This window comes from Girardinichthys multiradiatus, chromosome 6 (genome assembly GCF_021462225.1).
Source record: "Girardinichthys multiradiatus isolate DD_20200921_A chromosome 6, DD_fGirMul_XY1, whole genome shotgun sequence".
NCBI lineage: Eukaryota > Metazoa > Chordata > Actinopteri > Cyprinodontiformes > Goodeidae > Girardinichthys > Girardinichthys multiradiatus.
The window spans coordinates 31,559,058-31,577,906 of record NC_061799.1 but is presented as its reverse complement, the minus strand read 5'-3'; the positions used below and the strand labels follow the sequence as shown (position 1 = coordinate 31,577,906).

Genomic DNA, 18,849 nt, shown 5'->3' with positions numbered 1-18,849 from the left:
GGGTTATTAAGTATCCCGTATGTTGTATAGTTGCATATATCAACATTTGAGGCCATCATTTTGATACCATCAAAACTCCAACATTAAATCTCTTTAAGCACAAATATTACTTAACTGTAGAAACACAATAAACATGTAAAATATTGTTGCGGTGCAGTTTTGTTGATAAGCAATGAAAAAGAGGAACAACATCTTCACTATGCTTTTCCCTTTTTTTTCCACTCTCTGTCACAAAAACACACACAAACACTCAGCACTAACCAGAACGGGAAGGAATAAGCTTTGGATTGGCTTGGTTTCGAACTCAGAACATGGCTGGCACTGGACTGATGGAAAGCCCTTTCGCTATCTAAAGTGGGATGCCGGTAAGTTATCTAATCATTCATCACCTGAGGACTACAGTGATTACTGATTAATATGGAAAAACCAAACTTAAAGGTAATAGTTCATATAAAAACTGAAACATATTCTGCATTTTCTCAGAAATAAAACATTTGCTTAAAAAATCTGGTAAATAGTCTGAAACAGAGAGATAAATCTTGAACATTACAGCCAATTTGCTCAACACCCTTATATTTAAAATTTCACTTAGTTAAAGCTTTTTAAAATTTTTTCCAGTAACTGTTTTGTTTAGACAAACTATAGCCCTGGTGTTTAGATGTGCTTACTTAATCAGCAGCCACAGGAAGTCAAATTGTGAGAAAAAACATCTAAGAAATTATACAACATTCCATACTTCTCAGCTGAAACTTCTAACAGTAGAAAGTGTTTAGAACCAAATACTGAGCTAAAAGACAATAACAGCATTTTATTATTAAGACTAGAAAATTTCGGAAGAAATTTAGACGGGGCCTGCCTCTTGGTGCGTGCTTCTGGGACCACAAAGTTTCTCTGGCCGTTATTTAAAAATCATTAAGTATGCAATAATCACCTTAAAAAATTACTAGTAACTCTGAGGCTTTTATTTTGAAATTTTCAGTAAGCCTTATTTTAAATGGGCAACACTGGGTGAGCTCCAACATTAGTGTGAAGCCCATTCCTGAAATGATCTATTGTTTAAAATGCAAAGGCTTTTATTTTGTAGAGCATGTTTTGTCTTATTTTGAAAGTCCAGCATGGTTGTACTTTCAGGTATGGGTTAGTTCCATTAGTTAAATAGAACCCGCTTGCTATTTAAAAATAATTTTCTATGCACTTGTCAGCTCACAAAATTCATAGTAACTATAGAAGGTGTGGGCTTTTATTTTGGAAGTTTCAGTAAGCCTGTTTCAAAGGACCAGCATAGTCCCATTCCCATCCCTGGGGGAGCTCCAACAGTAGTGTGAAGCCCACTCCTGCAATCATCTATTGTTTAAAGGCTTTTATTTTGTAGATCGTGTTTTGTCTTATTTTGAAAGTCGAGCATGGTTGTCCCTTCAGGTCTGGGTTAGTTCCATTAGTTATATAGAACCTGTTTGCTATTTAAAAATCATTTTCTATGCTCTTTTCAGCTCTCAAAATCCATAGTAACTATGGGGGGTTGAGGCTTTTATTTTGAAAGTTTCAGTAACCCATATTTCAAAGGAGCAGCATAGTCCCATTTCCAACACTGGGTGAACTCCAACAGTAGTGTGAAGCCCACTCCTGCAATCATCTATTGTTTAAAGGCTTTTATTTTGTAGAGCATGTTTTGTCTTATTCTGAAAACCTAGTACGGGTGTCCTTTCAGGTCTGGGTTATTTCTATTAGTTACATTGAACCTGCTTGCTCTTCTAAAACCATTGTGTATGCCATTATCAGCTTTCAAAAATCATTAGTAAGTATGGAAGGTGTGGGCTTTTATTTTGAAAGTTTCAGTAAGCCTGTTTCAAAGGACCAGCATAGTCCCATTCCCATCACTGGGGGAGCTCCAACAGTAGTGTGAAGCCCACTCCTGCAATCATCTATTGATTAAAGGCTTTTATTTTGTAGAGCATGTTTTGTCTTATTTTGAAAATCAAGTATGGTTGTCCTTTCAGGTCTGGGTTATTTCTATTAGTTATATAGAACCTGCTTGCTATTGTAAAACCATTCTGTATGTTATTATAAGCTTTAAATAATCATTAGTAAGCATGGAGGGTTGATGAAAGAAATTGACCTTTAGGGTCAATCACTGTTGTCTGGGTGTTGAAACAGCAGTACATGCTGTTTAAGTTCCCCACACAACATGGCCGCCATGTAGTTGCCTCCTATGAAGATGGTCAAAGGGGGTCGGGTCATGTTTAAGCCATAGAAATGAATGAAAATCAATGAAAGTCAATGCAAAGTCCTCAGAAAGATAGTAATCCATGCATGTGTGTGTGGGTGTGTGTCTGTGTGTGGGTGTGTGTGTCTGTGTGTGTGTGTGTGTGTGTGTGTGGGTGTGTGTCCCAGTGTGAGACACAGAGAGGCAGAAAGAAAGACAGAATCACATCCAGACATATACAGTAGGAGATACACAGAGCTATAAATAGAACAGTGAGGAATGAATCAGCCAATCAGCAAAGAGCGTCAGTGTAACTTGACACCTGCTGTTTCTCACTCACGCAGCACCTCACTCTGTGTCTCCCCTGGTCTAGGCTTTATAACATGGAGGCGCATGCTCCCGAACGACTGGCCATAACTCGGAAACCGTAGGGGCGATCGATGTCATTCTTGGACCGTTTTTATCAGAACGGACAGGGGAACATTAATATTAATCCTTTATTAGTGAAAATATAATAATAAAGACATAACACTGGGTGAAAAGAGAGTGAAAATGGAGAAAAAAGCAAAAATGCCTGAACATGCTCCCGAACAAAGTCTAATATCTCAGAATCCGTACATGGTATTTGAAAATTGTTTAAACTGTGGGCGACAGCTATCCTTCGTCCCCAATCGTGGAGATTTTCATAGCTCTATGTCATTCACAGTATAAAATATGATTATGCAGTGCATTCGCAATGCAATGCACTGCTCTCCTATGCATTGCTATGGCAGGCCCCAATAATACTTCATTTTAACAATGTTTCTCAAAATTTTAAGAAAATGCTCTGTTGACACCAGGGGCGTTTTTAGGGTCTCAAAACATTGGGGGCTTTACCCCAAATCCAAAATATTTAGATTTCAATAAGACAATTTATAGGTAAAATTAAAATAATATAGGACATATTGTACCAGTTCTCTGTCTCGGCTGGTTTTATACTGAATGTAAATTATTATGAACCAAACAAAAAAGGTTTGCAATAATTTTACTTTTTATTTTTGTTAGAAGCTGAATGAAGGATAAGGAGAAACAGAGTTTAGGCCTCATGAAAAACCATTTTGCTGAAGCAAATAATGTCACATTTGGAGGTATTTAGAAAAGAACTTAATCAGAATTTTTGTTGATAAAAGTTTTTCTGAAACTCAGAGATATTTACTATGGGCCAGATAAATATGCTTCTTTTGTCATCTACATAAATTACCTTTTTAAACTTTACATTCTCATCAAAGTGTTCCACTCCTGAGGCTCCATTGTCTTTATTCTTATATTTCAAAAAAGGAAAGTGGTATAAAGTTAATTTTCCCAAATCTTAGTCAGACATTTATGTTATTATGCCAAGAGCTTTCGAAACATTTTATTAAAATTGTTCCTTCTTTTATGAACCTGTACTCTTTGATCGCCATCTTTTCAGCCCTTCATTCCACTTCTGGAGAAATTTAGCCTGGCAAAAATAATAAATGAAACATTTTTCAACCCAGTCTTTTGTTCTGTGAGACATTATTGCAGTTCTTACTATTAAACACTATGAGAGCAAAAGGTGTTAAGTTGTGGCGTTTAAAATATAGCATAGAGCCTCATCCTGGACCTTATCAGTACTAATATTACAGTTATTGATAACTGTATACATATGGTATGTATGTCTCAACTTCAGTAAAACTGTATCCTTGTTTAATTAGTTTTGTTTATATAATATTACATGTGTAATTCAGAAAGATAAAATAGTTAACTAATCAATGGTCCACTTGTGATTAATTACTATGATTTATTTCTTAATTATACTGCATCTTTAAAGCCAGGGCTGCATGTTTAGAATCAGCACAGAAGATATGAAAGAGAAGAGGGAGGCTTACTTTTGTACTTTCTACTATGTCTTACTGGAACCAGGAGATATTTTCCTGGTTTATTGAGAAACACTTTTTTCTGTCTACATGTAGAACTAGACTATAAGACTGGCTGCAGCAATGAGATGCAATGTGATGAACTGAAGGACCTTTTAATGTGTTCAGCTACGTTAGGATTAAATGCTTTTATTTTGACTGAAGTAAAGGACCAGATATTTTCACATTATGATGCAAATCCGGCTAGAAGCTCACAGAGAAGGTTGCTGCTGTTTTCTATCACAGCCACATCATTTAACTTCACCTGTAGCTCAGGTGAAAGTCCCTCAACATGACCCTGAAGATGCTCATTAGAGTGAACCTCCACCTCATGTCTTGCTGGGTGAATCAGTGATTAGCTGTAACTTACAATTAGCCCATTTCGAGTCAGCATTCAGGTTTTACTGCTATCTTCATCTGGGTTATACTGCTCAGCATCCACCTGTTCCTGAACACACATGAACCAGGCTCCCACTCTTTGGTTTATGGATGAGCCCTGTTTGAGTCGCTCAGTGTAACATTTCTGGTAATGAAGGAGGCAGGTTGACCTGGAGTAAACTGCTATTCTGGACTTCTCTAGAATGGCTGTTCGTGTAGTTGCGCATTTGCGGTGCGCAAATAAGTATTTTTTGTCTCTGGTCATAAGCGGTGTTTTCGAGCTGTACTGTGTTGTTGTAATTCAGCAAAATAACATGAGACACAACTAGTTACTCTCCCTTTGCTTTTAACTGGGGTATTTAGCAGCGAGCAGACAGACATTAAACGTAAGGGTGCTCGTTTTAAAGGCTGGCCGTTCACAAAAACCTCGAGCTCCGATGGGAGAGAAGCAAAGCAAGAGCATTGAGACTCCAGCATAGCAGAACAGTTCAGAAACTATTTGGAATGAGGGGAAAAAAGCTATATTTATGTTTTAGACTGCCTATTGGTTGCAGATCTTTGTGCTCGTGAGTTTTTGCAGCCGTAACTGGTTCTGGATGACAGTTTCATAGCAGACAGCCGTTCTTCCCTCTTCCCCGGTACTGTGTACCGGCGCGGAATCTTCTAGTGGTACGCAGTATCGGACCGTACCAGCTCACTTTCACCCCTGCTTATAACTGATTGTCAGGTTAGGTGGAGCGGGACATGATTATATGGAATACAATTTAAAAAATCAGATTGTTTTTAAATAAAAATGTGAAGTCCGATACCATTTTGTGGCTGCATCTTTTTAATACTTCTAAATTTCTTCTATCAAGAAGTCCGGGGCTATTCAGAAAACATCCGGGGCTTCTGCCCTGGAAGCACAGGCCTAACTACGCACCTGCTTGACACCTTCATACTTGTTTGTTCATAATATTTAGATTGTGTAGGTTTTTCCCCTTTGAAATGATACTCTTTTTAAGTCATCTCATTCGCTATCTGTGATGCCCTTTCAAATTTACATTTTTAGTCAAGAAATGTTTTATGTACCTTGTTTAGTTGCATAAATCACAAATGTTTAAATAACAAAATCTATATATTCCATTACTTAAATTGATAATTCAGATAATTAAATTCTTAGCTATGTCATTTTCGGAATAGATCTGACCCACATACAGAGAACACTCAGAGGAAATAACTGAATAACTGAAAGGTGTTTATTTACAACAGTGAGTCAGGGACATGAACGGGTAAATTCGCCAACCGTATGAAAAGAGGGGAAGAGAACTGGTGAAACAAGGAACTGATAACAAAAAATGGCAAAAAAATAACGTAAGGTAATTTCTGTAATCAGGAAAATGGATTACTAAATAAATGCCGTCAGGTCGCCAGGGGTAGAGGGAGTCGGGACCCAGGTGTGCGAAGCGGGGTAATCCAGATGGTTTTGCTTGAGCTGAAGAGTGAGTACTGGTGAGTTCAGGAATAGTTCTTTGTTCAGGTACTTGCGTTGGAGGGTGGACAGGGTATGCTTCTGCCTTGGTTCTGGAGTCGGAGAATAACAGGAAGCTGCCAGCTTAATCCTTGGAAACGAAATCCAAACAAAATCCACCAAACGTAGGTAAACTCGATCGTCCAGAAACCTCTGGAGCCGAAAATAGTGTTCAACAAAGATAATCAAAGGTTCAGGTTTCTGCCTGTGAAAGATCACACACAAAGTCAGCATAGAGACAAGGAACGAAGCATGGCTTAGTAGTGGCTGAGTTTGTTACCACTGAAGGCAAACACTCTGGCATCGAAGTGCTGGCAGCCTCCTGCTTAAATACCCCTCAAAGCAATCAGCAGATCAGTCGCACCTGTCACCCAGCACACCTGAGAAACTCTGAACCATCTGGAAAATGAAAACAAAGTCACAAACAAAGCACAACACACACACTAAACCCAGAACCCCAACAAGCTAGTTGGGCAGACCCCATGTTTTAGCTGATTCTAGCTATATAAAACTACACAAACTGCAGGAAATTTGTACAGTCGAAACTAGTTACATTAGTTAATGTTGCACGGTAAATCAATCCATTCAATCAGCTGTGACTCTTTGGTTTTCTTTAAGTTCACCAAGAGCTGAGTGAAAATATAGCATTTTTTGACAGACTGTCAATTGAGCCACCTTGGCTTTGGAGACGGTATGCTCCTGTGCTCTTCCAGGTCCAATAGTTTGTTTTAAAATTAATCGAGTTACTCGGTCGATGGGGGAGAGTAACATATCCAACACCCTTCGCTGAGGTAACTTAAGCATTGGAGCACAAGTTGTTTGGCTAAGTGGACATCACCGAATTTAACAGTAGTCCCTTTTCCACTGAAAGTCCTGGGATTTAAATATCTGAGGTTTTTTACCCTTCATAAGAAGGGGGACCGGAGAGTGTGTTCCAACTACAGGGGGATCACACTCCTCAGTCTCCCTGGTAAGGCCTACGCCAGGGTATTGGAGAGGAGAGTCCGGCCGAAAGTCGAACCTCGGCTTCAGGAGGAGCAGTGTGGTTTTCGTCCCAGCCGTGGGACACTGGACCAGCTCTAAACCCTCTACAGGTGCTCGAGGGTTCATGGGAGTTTGCCCAACCGGTTCACGTGTGATTTGTGGACCCGGAGAAGGCATTCGACTGTGTCCCTCGTGATGCCCTGTGGGGGGTGCTCCAGGAGTATGGAATCGGGGGCCCTTTATTAGGGGCCATCCGGTCCTTGTACGAGCGGAGCAGGAGTTTGGTCCACATTGCCGGCACGAAGTCGGACCTGTTCCCAGTGCATGTTGGACTCCGGCAGGGCTGCCCTTTGTCACCGGTCCTGTTCATAACTTTTATGGACAGGATTTCTAGACGCAGCCAAGGGCCAGAGGGGGTCTGGTTTGGGGACCAGTGGATTTCGTCTCTTCTTTTTGCGGATGACGTGGTCCTGCTGGCCCCCTCTAGCCAAGACCTACAGCATGAGCTGTGGCGGTTCGCAGCCGAGTGTGAAGCGCTGGGATGAGGATCAGCTCCTCCAAGTCCGAGGCCATGGTACTCGACTGGAAAAGGGTGGCTTGTCCTCTTCAGGTTGGAGGGGAGTTCCTGCCTCAAGTGGAGGAGTTTAAGTATCTCGGGGTCTTGTTCACGAGTGAGGGAAGAATGGAGCGGGAGATCGACAGACTGATCGGTGCGGCTGCCACAGTAATGGGGGCGCTGTGCCGGTCCGTTGTGGTGAAGAGAGAGGGTGGCCGGGCACTCCCTTAGAGATAGGGTGAGGAGCTCGGCCATCCGGGAGGGGCTCGGAGTAGAGCCGCTGCTCCTCCACATCGTTGAGGTGGCTTGGGCATCTATACCGGATGCCTCCTGGACGCTTTCCTCGGGAGGTGTTCCAGGCACGTCCCACCAGGAGGAGGCCCAGGGGACGGCCCAGGACACGCTGGAGGGACTATGTCTCTCGGATGGCCTGGGAACGCCTTGGGCTCCCCCTGGAGGAGCTGGAGGAGGTGTCTGGAGAGAGGGACGTCTGGGCGTCTCTGCTGAGTCTGCTGCCCCCGCGACCCAGTCCCGGATAAGCGGAAGACGACGATGACAAGGTTTTTTACCCAGGAAAAAGCAATTTCTGCTAATTTGTGTAATGGTTCTTATTGCCGACTTAACCCACATGCAGAGACACTCAGAAACAGAGAACAGTTTGGTTGATGTTTATCATAACTCAGACAGATACCAGATGGTGATCAGCGAACCTGAACCCCATCACTGCATGAGAAGGAGGAGAGCGGGTCAGAAACTGAATCTCAGAGCGTGGCCTAAGTCGCTTAGATCCACCAGGAAGATCCACCAAGGAGAGTGGCACAGAGTCAGGAGGAGGGTGAGACAACCTGCCACATCCCACAGCAGGCGCAGATGGAAGCCTCGGATGGATAGTGCTGGAGGGGCGGACAGGGTTTGCTCTAGCTGGAGAGGGACATCAGAGAATCATGGATTGCCAGCCGGGTTCAGTCCAGGTCCAGGGAGGAGTCCACACAAAGAAAAAGTGATTCAAGTTTAAGTTTTGATCAGCCAGAAGTCAGCACCTGGAGCAGGAAATACAGGAGGAAGTTAGTGCAGTACTAATTCAGAAAAAAATCGCTCCTTTTAAAAACTTGCAAAAAGGTTTCAGTGCTGGCCAGAAAGATATACCACGGAGGGCAAAGCACTCACACAATCCATCCTCTTTATGCTCCCCAGCTGATGAACCAATGAGCCACACCTGTGACCCCTTGGCCTTCTCCAACTAGCAGTACCTAGTGGTGGTAGAGGGTTAGTAGCAGGTAGAAGATGCCTCCAGATCCTGACAATTTGTGTATTTTCTGTTTCCACTGGTCTGAAAAAACACAGAAAATTAATGAAAATCAGCCTAATGATTTATGGGGAAGTTGTGTAAAAAACTGCACTATACCTCCAGTCCAGTGCGAGATGGTAATACGAAAAAATGTTTTGTGCAATTTTGCCATTAACTTGCCATTCTGTGTTGCTGAGTTAAAGTCCTGCTGAAAGTCTTAATCAGCAAAAGCGCTCAAAGGAGCCTGGGCCTCATCGTCCGTCCACCTATCATATGTCCTCTTTCTTTGGTCAATTCTCAATCACAAAAGGTACACTTAAATATGAATTTTGTGTAAAGAAGAAAACAAACAACTGTTACTACTTGGAGGATAGATTGCTGTAAAATCAGTAACTTAATGGAGGTGATCAGCAGATTTCCTAAAATATAAGAGTTATGTTGCCTTATTAGAAATACTAACCTCAATTGCCATAATAAACTAAACTTCACTGGATTTATAGCCAGGACTGGATTGAAGTCTTTGAATCGGCCTTTATGATTGCACTGAATTGATTATTTAGCTCAATGTATTTCTGTATATAAATTGACTTTGTTTGTCTTGTAAAGTTTGTTGTTGTAAATTGTCGCCCTATAAATACACTGGTGTGACTATATCTGTATTTAATTAAAGTGTGACCCATGCATTAAAATATATATTTTTTAGTTTGAGCTGTTTCAAATGCCTAAAATGAGCTAAAAATGGCCAATGAATCTGACCATCTGTTAGCCCTACACCTCTGTAATGATTTATTTATTTTTCTGCAAACTCAAGGCAATATGACATCTGTCAATTTTAGTTAAGAGAGGTAAATAACCCTTCTTCAAAATGTTAACTGTACTTTTGGAGTAGCTACAAGTAATTATGTGATGGTACTTTTTTCTGATGATGAAAGTGTTGTAATTAAACTTTCCCAAAGTAGTGTGAATTTAAATTATCATCTTTTTTCAGGACACCCACTTCCTAATCCGGGACACAACTGTGCACTTCTCGACACTGCTGGGCAGTTCTCGTGGCAAAGTTCTTCTTGCACAAAGAAACTGGGTTACATCTGCTACAAAGGCGGCACCTTGCCAGCTCCTCCACGAAGTACTGAAAAGTATTTAATTCCGTGACATTTTATACAGGTCTGGTTTCTGTATTGTTATTGTGGTTTGTTCTCTTCATCAGTTGAAGAAGGATTTTGCTCAAACCCCTGGGTCCCTTACAATGGACACTGTTTTCACCTTCAGCGCAATGCAAAGTCATGGCCTGATGCTCAGAGAGAGTGTCGAAAAGAGGGAGGTGACCTCATAAACATACAGAACGTGGAGGACCAAAGCTTTGTCATCTCTCAGCTTGGATATGGTATGATAAGAAATTTTCATACTCTTTAACACTATTGCCATTGGAAAACAAGTTGCCATACGATAGTAACAAATCTCCACATAAGCCAGCCTGCCATGGATTTTTTGGGCATTTCAGAAATTTCTGCCACATGAGCACTGCCCCTCTCACTCCTCATGTATAGTGTAAACACAGACCATGGCTACAGCATCAAGATAACTGCTCAAAAGTCGCAGAAGTGACCCAATATTACCATCAGTAAATGGTACCACATGCCGAGCAGGCTTAATCTTGGAATACCGGACTTGTGGACCAATGCATAACCCAATGGACCCCAAGGACAAAAGTAGTGATAGCAAAATTGAGTTCACATAGTTTTAAGTTTAAGGGACTTATCACCCTTAGTGGGTGATATATATATATATATATACTCACCAGCCACTTTATTAGGTACACCTGTCCAACTGCTCGTCGACACAAATTTCTAATCAGCCAATCACATGGCAGCAACTCAATGCATTTAGGCATGTAGACATGGTCAAGACGATCTGCTGCAGTTCAAACCGAGCATCAGAATGGGGAAGAAAGGCGGTTTAAGTGACTTTGAATGTGGCATAGTTGTTGGTGCCAGATGGGCTGCTCTGAGTATTTCAGAAACTGCTGATCTACTGGGATTTTCATGCGCTACCATCTCTAGGGTTTACAGAGAATGGTCCGAAAAAGAGAAAATATTCAGTGAGCGGCAGTTCTGTGGGCACAAATGCCTTGTTGATGCCAGAGGTCAGAGGAGAATGGCCAGACTGGTTGGAGCTGATAGAAAGGCAACAGTAACTCAAATAAACACTCGTTACAACCAAGGCATGCGAAAGAGCATCTCTGAATGCAACCTTGATGCGGATGGGCTACAGCAGCAGAGGACCACACCGGGTGCCACTCCTGTCAGCTAAGAACAGGAAACTCAGGGTACAATTTGCGCAGGCTCACCAAAATTGGACAATAGAAGAACGTTGCCAGGTCCGATGAGTCTCGATTTGTGCTGCGACATTCGGATGGTAGGGTCAGAATTTAGTGTCAACAACATGAAAGCATGGATCCATCCTGCCTTGTATCAACGGTTCAGGCTGGTGGTGGTGGTGTAATGGTGTGGGGGACATTTTCTTGGCACACTTTGGGCCCCTGAGTACCAATTGAGCATCGTGTCAACGCCACAGCCTACCTGAATATTGTTGCTGACCATGTCCATCCCTTTATGACCACAGTGTACCCATCGTCTGATGGTTACTTCCAGCAGGATGACGTGCCATGTCATAAAGCACGAATCATCTCAGAATGGTTTCTTGAACATGACAATGAGTTCACTGAACTCAAATGGCCTCCAAAGTCACCAGATCTCAATCCAATAGAGCACCTTTGGGATGTGGTGGAACGGGAGATTCGCATCATGGATGTGCAGCCGACAAATCTGCAGCATCTGTGTGATGGTATCATGTCAATATGGACCAAACTCTCTGAGGAATGTTTCCAGTACCTTGTTGAATCTATGCCATGAAGGATTAAGGCAGTTCTGAAGGCAAAAGGGGTTGCAACCCAGTACTAGCAAGGTGTACCTAATAAAGTGGCCAGTGAGTGTGTATATATATATATATATATATATATATATATATATATATATATATATATATAAATAATAATATAAATTATTGCCACAAAAATGCAAGAAAATGCTAGAATTGTGGCAGTATTCAACCAATGTAATGTCTGATCTGATGATCTAATGTGTACATGCATCCATCAGCATGTTGCACTCAAACTGTCACTAGAATATCCTTCTTTTTATGAGCAAGCCATGCAGTGACTGTGCAAATTCTTCCCTTAAACTCAAGATTCCTGTTGTTTATTAATCCTATGGCAGAAAATGTTTCTAACAGAGAAAAATCTGTTCATTTCACCTGTTTAGTTCCACAAACTCAGTCATGTGTCCTGCACAGATAATCTTAGGAGCAAAAGTGGTAACACTATCACTTTTCTTTGTAGCGAGTAAGTAGCCACACTTTCATTCAACATATTCCAGTTAAAAAGGGCTGTCCTATATAGAAAAAATAATTAATCGTACAGTGCAGATCCAGAAATGTCATCATCCATGTATGGTAGTCACTTCCTGTTTTAAGAGAGGCATGTTGTTCAAAAACCACTTTCAAAAATTAATTTTCTGCCTTGAAAAACAACTAATAGGCCAATAATTAGGCATTCATAATTTATAGTGTCAATATTTATAGGTGTTATGGCTCGATATTTGCCTTTTAAGTATATTGTCATTTTCTGAATATTTGCAGATATTGGTTGGTATTATATTGTTACAGTCAAGATTAGGGAACTGCCATAGAAACCACAATCAACCAAAATTAGCCAATCTGCTATTGTAAAATAAATTATCTCACATTTTGCCCTTTTTTAAGTTGTGTCCTTCTTATTCTGATGAAGTTTAAAATTTATCTGAATCTAATATCCAGTCAGTCAAATTACATGGAAAGACAAAAGTATGAGCATAATGTTTGCTTCATTCAAACATGATCTTGTCTCAAACAGAGCAATTTATATGGATGAGGGAGAGACATACACATACAGACATTAAAATGTTTTTTCTATATATCTGCAAATACAAGAAGAAATTATTTCACTTTTTATGCCCACAGCATCTACTGATGAGCTTTGGATCGGACTGAATGACAGAACCACTGAAGGGTTGTTTGACTGGAGTGACCACACAACTGTCACCTTCACCAGCTGGGAGTTTGGGAAACCGACTGTCTCCTCTAATACAGAAGACTGTGTTCTCATCAGAGGCGAGGTATGTAGCGTTCGTATTTGTTCTTTCCACTTCGCACATATTTAACATATGTGTGCATTCAATCTACATTATTCATAACATAGCTGGAGAATTTGCTGATATCATAAATCAGTTAGTTTGTATGCTTCCTTTCATCAGCTTGCTCACAATCATTTATTGTTAAAGATAATTTAGTTGTTAGTTTTGATTTACACTAGCTATTATTACATATTCAAATAATTGTTTTTTATTTATTTTTCCCTTTTGGCACACTCTACAAAGAGGAGACCACAATATGTATCACTGTGTAATACCTTTATAACTACAAATAGGACAAATAAAGTATATTTTATCTGTTAAAATATCATGGTTCTGGTTCAGCTTGCCCAGTTTCCAATCATATAACTTTTTCATGACAGCCTAGTTTAATTGTATACCTGGTAACCTACTTTTTGGTATCCATATGTACTGAGCTACTTCATATGAGGTTATTTTTCTTGCTATACAACTATGTTGCTGAACAGTCCAGAAAATCATTCACAATGATACTCAAATCTCACATATACTTATACAAAATGTTATATTAACTTCTGAAATTTTCTTATTGGACCCTATATCTATTGATTTTGCTTCTAATCTCAGTTTAGACTAGTTGAAATAGGATTCCTGTTCAAAGCAAAATAACTATGAGTGGTGTTCTGCTGACAAATAATAATTGTAAAGTCAAGTTAAAAAAGAACATAAGCAACAAAACCAAAATATCAGCACTGCAGTCATTTGTGTATTATCTGTTAAACGTTTGCTATTTTTATTGTAATTTTTTTTTTTATTGAATATGCATAAACTTTGACTTGCTAACACCACCAAAGGTTATGGCAAGTGATCAACAATGTTCCTATTCATTTGTGCATGAATTTATTATTGTTAGTATTTCAAAACACACTATCGTTTACATTTTAATAATTTAAATGGTTACATCTTTTAGTACCATCCACCTTGAAAACACTTTATGATGTTTGTCTGTTTTATGCAGAATGGGAACTGGGCAGACCGTTTCTGTGATGAAACGCATGGATACATTTGTATGAAGCAAAGTGCCACTGAAAGAACTGGAGATGAAGTAGAGTTGGACGCTGGCTGCAAAGCTGTTAGTGTTAATCGTGTTTTTCTTTATATTTACATGAAAATAAAAACTAAATTTCACTTAAGAGAGAGGCATGAAATTTGTTTGCTGAACAAAGTAAATTTTTCTGGGTATAACTCTTTGGTTCTTATCAACATCCTCTTTATTGTTTAGGGCTGGAGAAGACATGGTTCTTTTTGCTACTTTGTTGGAACTGAGACAAAGACCTTTGATGAAGCTAAAGAAGATTGCAAAAGCTCAGACTCCTACTTAGTTGATGTCTCAAATGGGTAAAATTTCTCATAGTTTTTAATACTAACTTCTTGATATTTCTGAGCCAGGCTGTAGGTAACCAAATCCACCACCCGAAACTGAAGAATCTGATCTGCAGCTGATGATTCTCAAACATTTTAGCATCCAACCAAGAAATAAACTGTCCACACTTGCAGGCTCTACTACTGGCAGCTTAAGTATAGATACATTACTAGATGTGTTCACCCCAAACAACAAACATGGTACTTTTTATAATAAGTTTGTCAAAATTATGGAAATGCACCAACTACCCTTTTTGTGGTTGATAATGATTTCCAGTTTTTTTTAGGTGTAACCCACCAATTGGCATTCTAAATGATTTAAATGTTTTATTCTTGGGACTATTGCATGAAAGAGCAAAAACAAATGCTGCAATGTCTTGATAGAGGTAGTAGTTTTGAATCCAACAAAGAAGAAGGAATTATAAGATTATCCAACTTTCAGCAAAAGGGCAAATAATATGTCCCTAACCTTTGTTTGCCTTTTGCTAAGATCAAGTGCATGCTGTTGGATGATATGCTTATATATCAGAGATTGTGGAGGTGCATAAAGAGATTTTTCATTGTTTGATCACTAAATCAAACTCAAAGCCAATGAAGGTAAAATTGACCAATTTGAATCTCTGGTCAATTGATTGGTGCATCTCTAGACTTGTTTTCAAGTTCTGAATAAAGCTACATTATATTTGTCAATTCTGGATTTTTGCATGAAGTCATATGACCTACAGTAGGGTCACAACTTTTGAAACAACTACTGTAGTCCACATACGGTTTATTTAAGAATAGGTTGATTCATTTTTATAAATATCTACAGGGTGGATAATGCCTTCCTTGTGAGTCTGGTGGGACTGAGACCAGAGAAACACTTCTGGCTTGGTCTCTCTAATCAGAATAACATTGATGTCTTTGCCTGGACCAACACGGGGTTTGTGAAATTTACTCACTGGAATGCTGGAATGCCAGGTATGTGTGGCTGTGAAATCTCATTGTTCAATTTAAGGAATATTAAGCACAAAAGAAAACAAACACAAACACCCTCACACACACAAAAAAAAATCACTTTTGTTTCATAAATCGTTTAGGTATCCTACAAGGTTGCGTTGCAATTGCGACTGGGTTTTCTGCTGGACTCTGGGATGTACTGCCCTGCACCAATAAAGAGAAATATATCTGCAAATACATGGCAGAGGGGGTGGTTGCAACAGAACCACCCCCAACTCAAACTCCTCCCCAGTGTCCGGAGGGTTGGCATCGAGTGGGAACAAGAAGTGTTTGCGCTAAGGTAAAGCCATGGCTCAGTATCACAAGAAAAAGATTCTACTTAAAAAAAAAACAAGACTTGATAACAACAGTATCTTTGGCATAGACATATTAAACTCAAACTCTTGGCAGTGAAATATCCAAGAAAGAGTGGTCAAAAAGGCTTTGTACATAGGCTTTGTACATACTACATCTAATGGATATAACTCACGTTTCTACCTATTTAGCTATCAATTCAGTGAATAGCATGCATTTTTATGCTTCCACTTAAGGTACCTCTTTCCTTCTCCTTAAGTTTTTCACAGGGCCGCGGTCAGAAGAGAAGACCTGGTTTGAAGCCAAAGATTACTGCAGGGCCATAGGAGGAGATCTGTTAAGCATCCACAGTGCTTCAGAAATGATGATTGGAAGGTATCTACTGAGTATATATTACTGTACAGTGATGCCTGACAGGTTCACTAAACCAATATTGGCACTGCCCTTATTAGTTAGCTACATACATGTTTAAAGATGACGAGTTTATTACGAATTTTGCTGACTCTGAGTTCTGTGAAGATAAAAACATGGGCATTTCCCCAAATTAAAAAGACGACAATAAATTACAACATTCATGTTTATAAAAGGGGCATATCATGCTTTTAAATTCTTCCTTTTCACACTTAAATCATTCTATTGTGGTCTATATATAGTGGAACATCAATGCTTTGGCCTGAATTCCTTGTCATTGTATCTCTAAAGGCCCCTCTCTTACGCCTGTTCTCAGGTGCGTCTGAGAGTAACTCGTTTTGGTGTGGACTCTTTAAATTCTATTGAGGAACCACACACCCTGGCCCCCTCGAGGTCAATGGGTGCTCCACTTAAACCTGTTTGGCCTTTTTTGTAATTTGATAAGAATTATCTAGCGCCTCAGAAACAAGGCAAAAATGGTAAAAACAATGCAAAACTTTTTATGTAATAATAATATTCAAAACATCCAGTATAGTTATGTCCTCAAGGAGCTAAAAGGAGGACGCAGCACTAATATAAGCAGATGGAACAATGCTACTGCTACCTAAACAATTGCCAGGATGTCACATCAACACACAGTAAATTCATGTATAAAACAAATTTTGCTGTCATTTTTGCATTATTCGCAGTTTACCGCTTGCTGTGTCCGTCGTTTCCATAGACAGAAGGAACTGATCCCTGAATCAGATTAAGTTTTCATCAAATCCTTGATTCTGGCGTAGGTTGCTGAAGAACTTGTCCTTGAAGTGGGGAAAGAGGAATTTCTGTTGTTCTGATACTGGGGGACAGTGTAATGAATTGTGTGGGTTAATACACCCAACAACCAAACCGAACTTATCCTCTTTCAGCGTAGGCATACTTAAGCTTGGACTACAAACTCGCAGCGAAGAATAAAAATAGTGGATACGCAAAACTGATCAGCCAGAAATCCATGACCTTATTTAGCTGTTCAGGAGCAAATACTGAGGTGTAACAATTGGAAAAATGTAACAGATGATAGAGAAAACTGAACAGGCTGAAAAATATGACCTAAACAGAATATATAGATATCTCTGCAACACCTGGAAAGACTAAATCCAGCATTTCGGCACTCCTACAGACTTCAAGTACAAAACAAAATGTATTTAAAGGCTTCAAAAAACAGGATTTTGCATGATATGTGATGCTTAATCTGGGAGTTAAAATTGAGAGTTTTAATAGTTATTGTGTTGGTTTATAAACTCTTTCATTTATTTTGATAATATCAAGTATATGATTAAATATGTTTAAACGTTTGTTCCATAGCTGCATTTTGTTTGTCTCTAAAAGTAACCGGACTTAAATGTTTCACATGGAACGTCTATATTGATGAATATCTATATAATGACAGTCAGGGAACATAGCTATACATTTTCAAAGACGAGGTGTTCCATTAAGTAGATTGAGTGAGGAAAAAATACCATCTGCTGTTTACTAGTCTCGATTATGGCACAGGAAACTATAACGGGGACCCAAAAAAATTATCTTGTGCTGTCTCCACAAAAATCAGGTCAGAGATACATCAGAAGGTAGAATTCACTGTCTCTTTCAGCTAGTGTGCATTGCCTTTAAAAAAAAACAAAAAAACACTGTTATTAGATGATTTGTATTTCTGTTGGTTTGTGTGGCTGGTTTTGCCTGTCGAGGGACTGTATAGTTCTGGCTATAATCTTGCATATTTACATGTGTGTTCATGACTATGCATTGTCCCTTTTACAGAGGTGGGTAATCCAGGTTCAGAAAGTAAAATGCCTGTTCAGAGATTAGTTCCAAGAATAAAGTCAGTTATTGAGCTTGTACACTCACAGATTATAAAATCAGTTATTTTGTTCTAGTCAAAATCTTTTGTACATGTGTTCCTGCAGTAGAGGGGGAAAAGCTTGGATTGGACTTCATTTTCTAGATCCAAACACTGGTTATGTATGGACGGACGGAAGCGCGGTTAGTACGTTTTTCTTTTGACCATAAACCAATATATCATGTTTAAATTAACACATAAAACTAAGAACGTTTCTTTGCTATTTCTTTTTCTTACAGTTCAATTTCCAGCACTGGCAGGAAGGAGAACCAAACAATTTTAACAATGATGAATCCTGTACTGAATTTGTGACATACAACTGGGACGAGTCCGGCTCGTGGAATGATCTGAACTGTGAAAGTTACAATGACTGGTTGTGTCAGATTCGAGCAGGTACAGACAAAAAAAAAAAAAGAAAAAAACGTATGTAGTTTTTTTTTTTTTTTTTTTTTCATAGTATTTTCATGGTTAAATGTTTCTTGAATAGCTATGTTTTTTGGATCAAATTATTTTTTTACAAAAAGTAATATATAGATACTAAAGGTTCCTGCCATGGATTCAGTGCAGTATTCAAAAATGATTTCCCTGTGTGCACATTGTCAAAGGATGCCCTTTTTACATTTCATAAGGATATGCTGTATGTAAATTGTCCATGATCTATGTACAACAGTGGTACATCAGAAAATGCAGATCTAGATGAAATGTCGTATCCATTTATGGTACTGACTTTTTGTTTATAAGAAAGACATGGCTAAAAGGGGCAATAACGTTATGAAATGTTTATACATCTTTGCCTTTCAAGTTTTA

General features: G+C 39.4%; 1 protein-coding gene across 1 annotated transcript in view; it reads left to right on the top strand.

The window, feature by feature from the left end:
* LOC124870074 (macrophage mannose receptor 1-like) overlaps nucleotides 1-18,849 on the top strand; it is a 36,520-nt gene that overhangs the window by 2,186 nt on the left and 15,485 nt on the right. Inside the window, exons 5-15 of the mRNA XM_047368527.1 lie at nucleotides 255-365; nucleotides 9,824-9,961; nucleotides 10,043-10,219; nucleotides 12,892-13,046; nucleotides 14,059-14,172; nucleotides 14,323-14,438; nucleotides 15,274-15,422; nucleotides 15,542-15,741; nucleotides 16,015-16,130; nucleotides 18,110-18,185; nucleotides 18,282-18,435. Of these exons, the coding sequence (XP_047224483.1) occupies nucleotides 255-365; nucleotides 9,824-9,961; nucleotides 10,043-10,219; nucleotides 12,892-13,046; nucleotides 14,059-14,172; nucleotides 14,323-14,438; nucleotides 15,274-15,422; nucleotides 15,542-15,741; nucleotides 16,015-16,130; nucleotides 18,110-18,185; nucleotides 18,282-18,435 (1,506 nt within the window). The remainder of the gene's footprint in view (nucleotides 1-254; nucleotides 366-9,823; nucleotides 9,962-10,042; nucleotides 10,220-12,891; nucleotides 13,047-14,058; nucleotides 14,173-14,322; nucleotides 14,439-15,273; nucleotides 15,423-15,541; nucleotides 15,742-16,014; nucleotides 16,131-18,109; nucleotides 18,186-18,281; nucleotides 18,436-18,849) is intronic.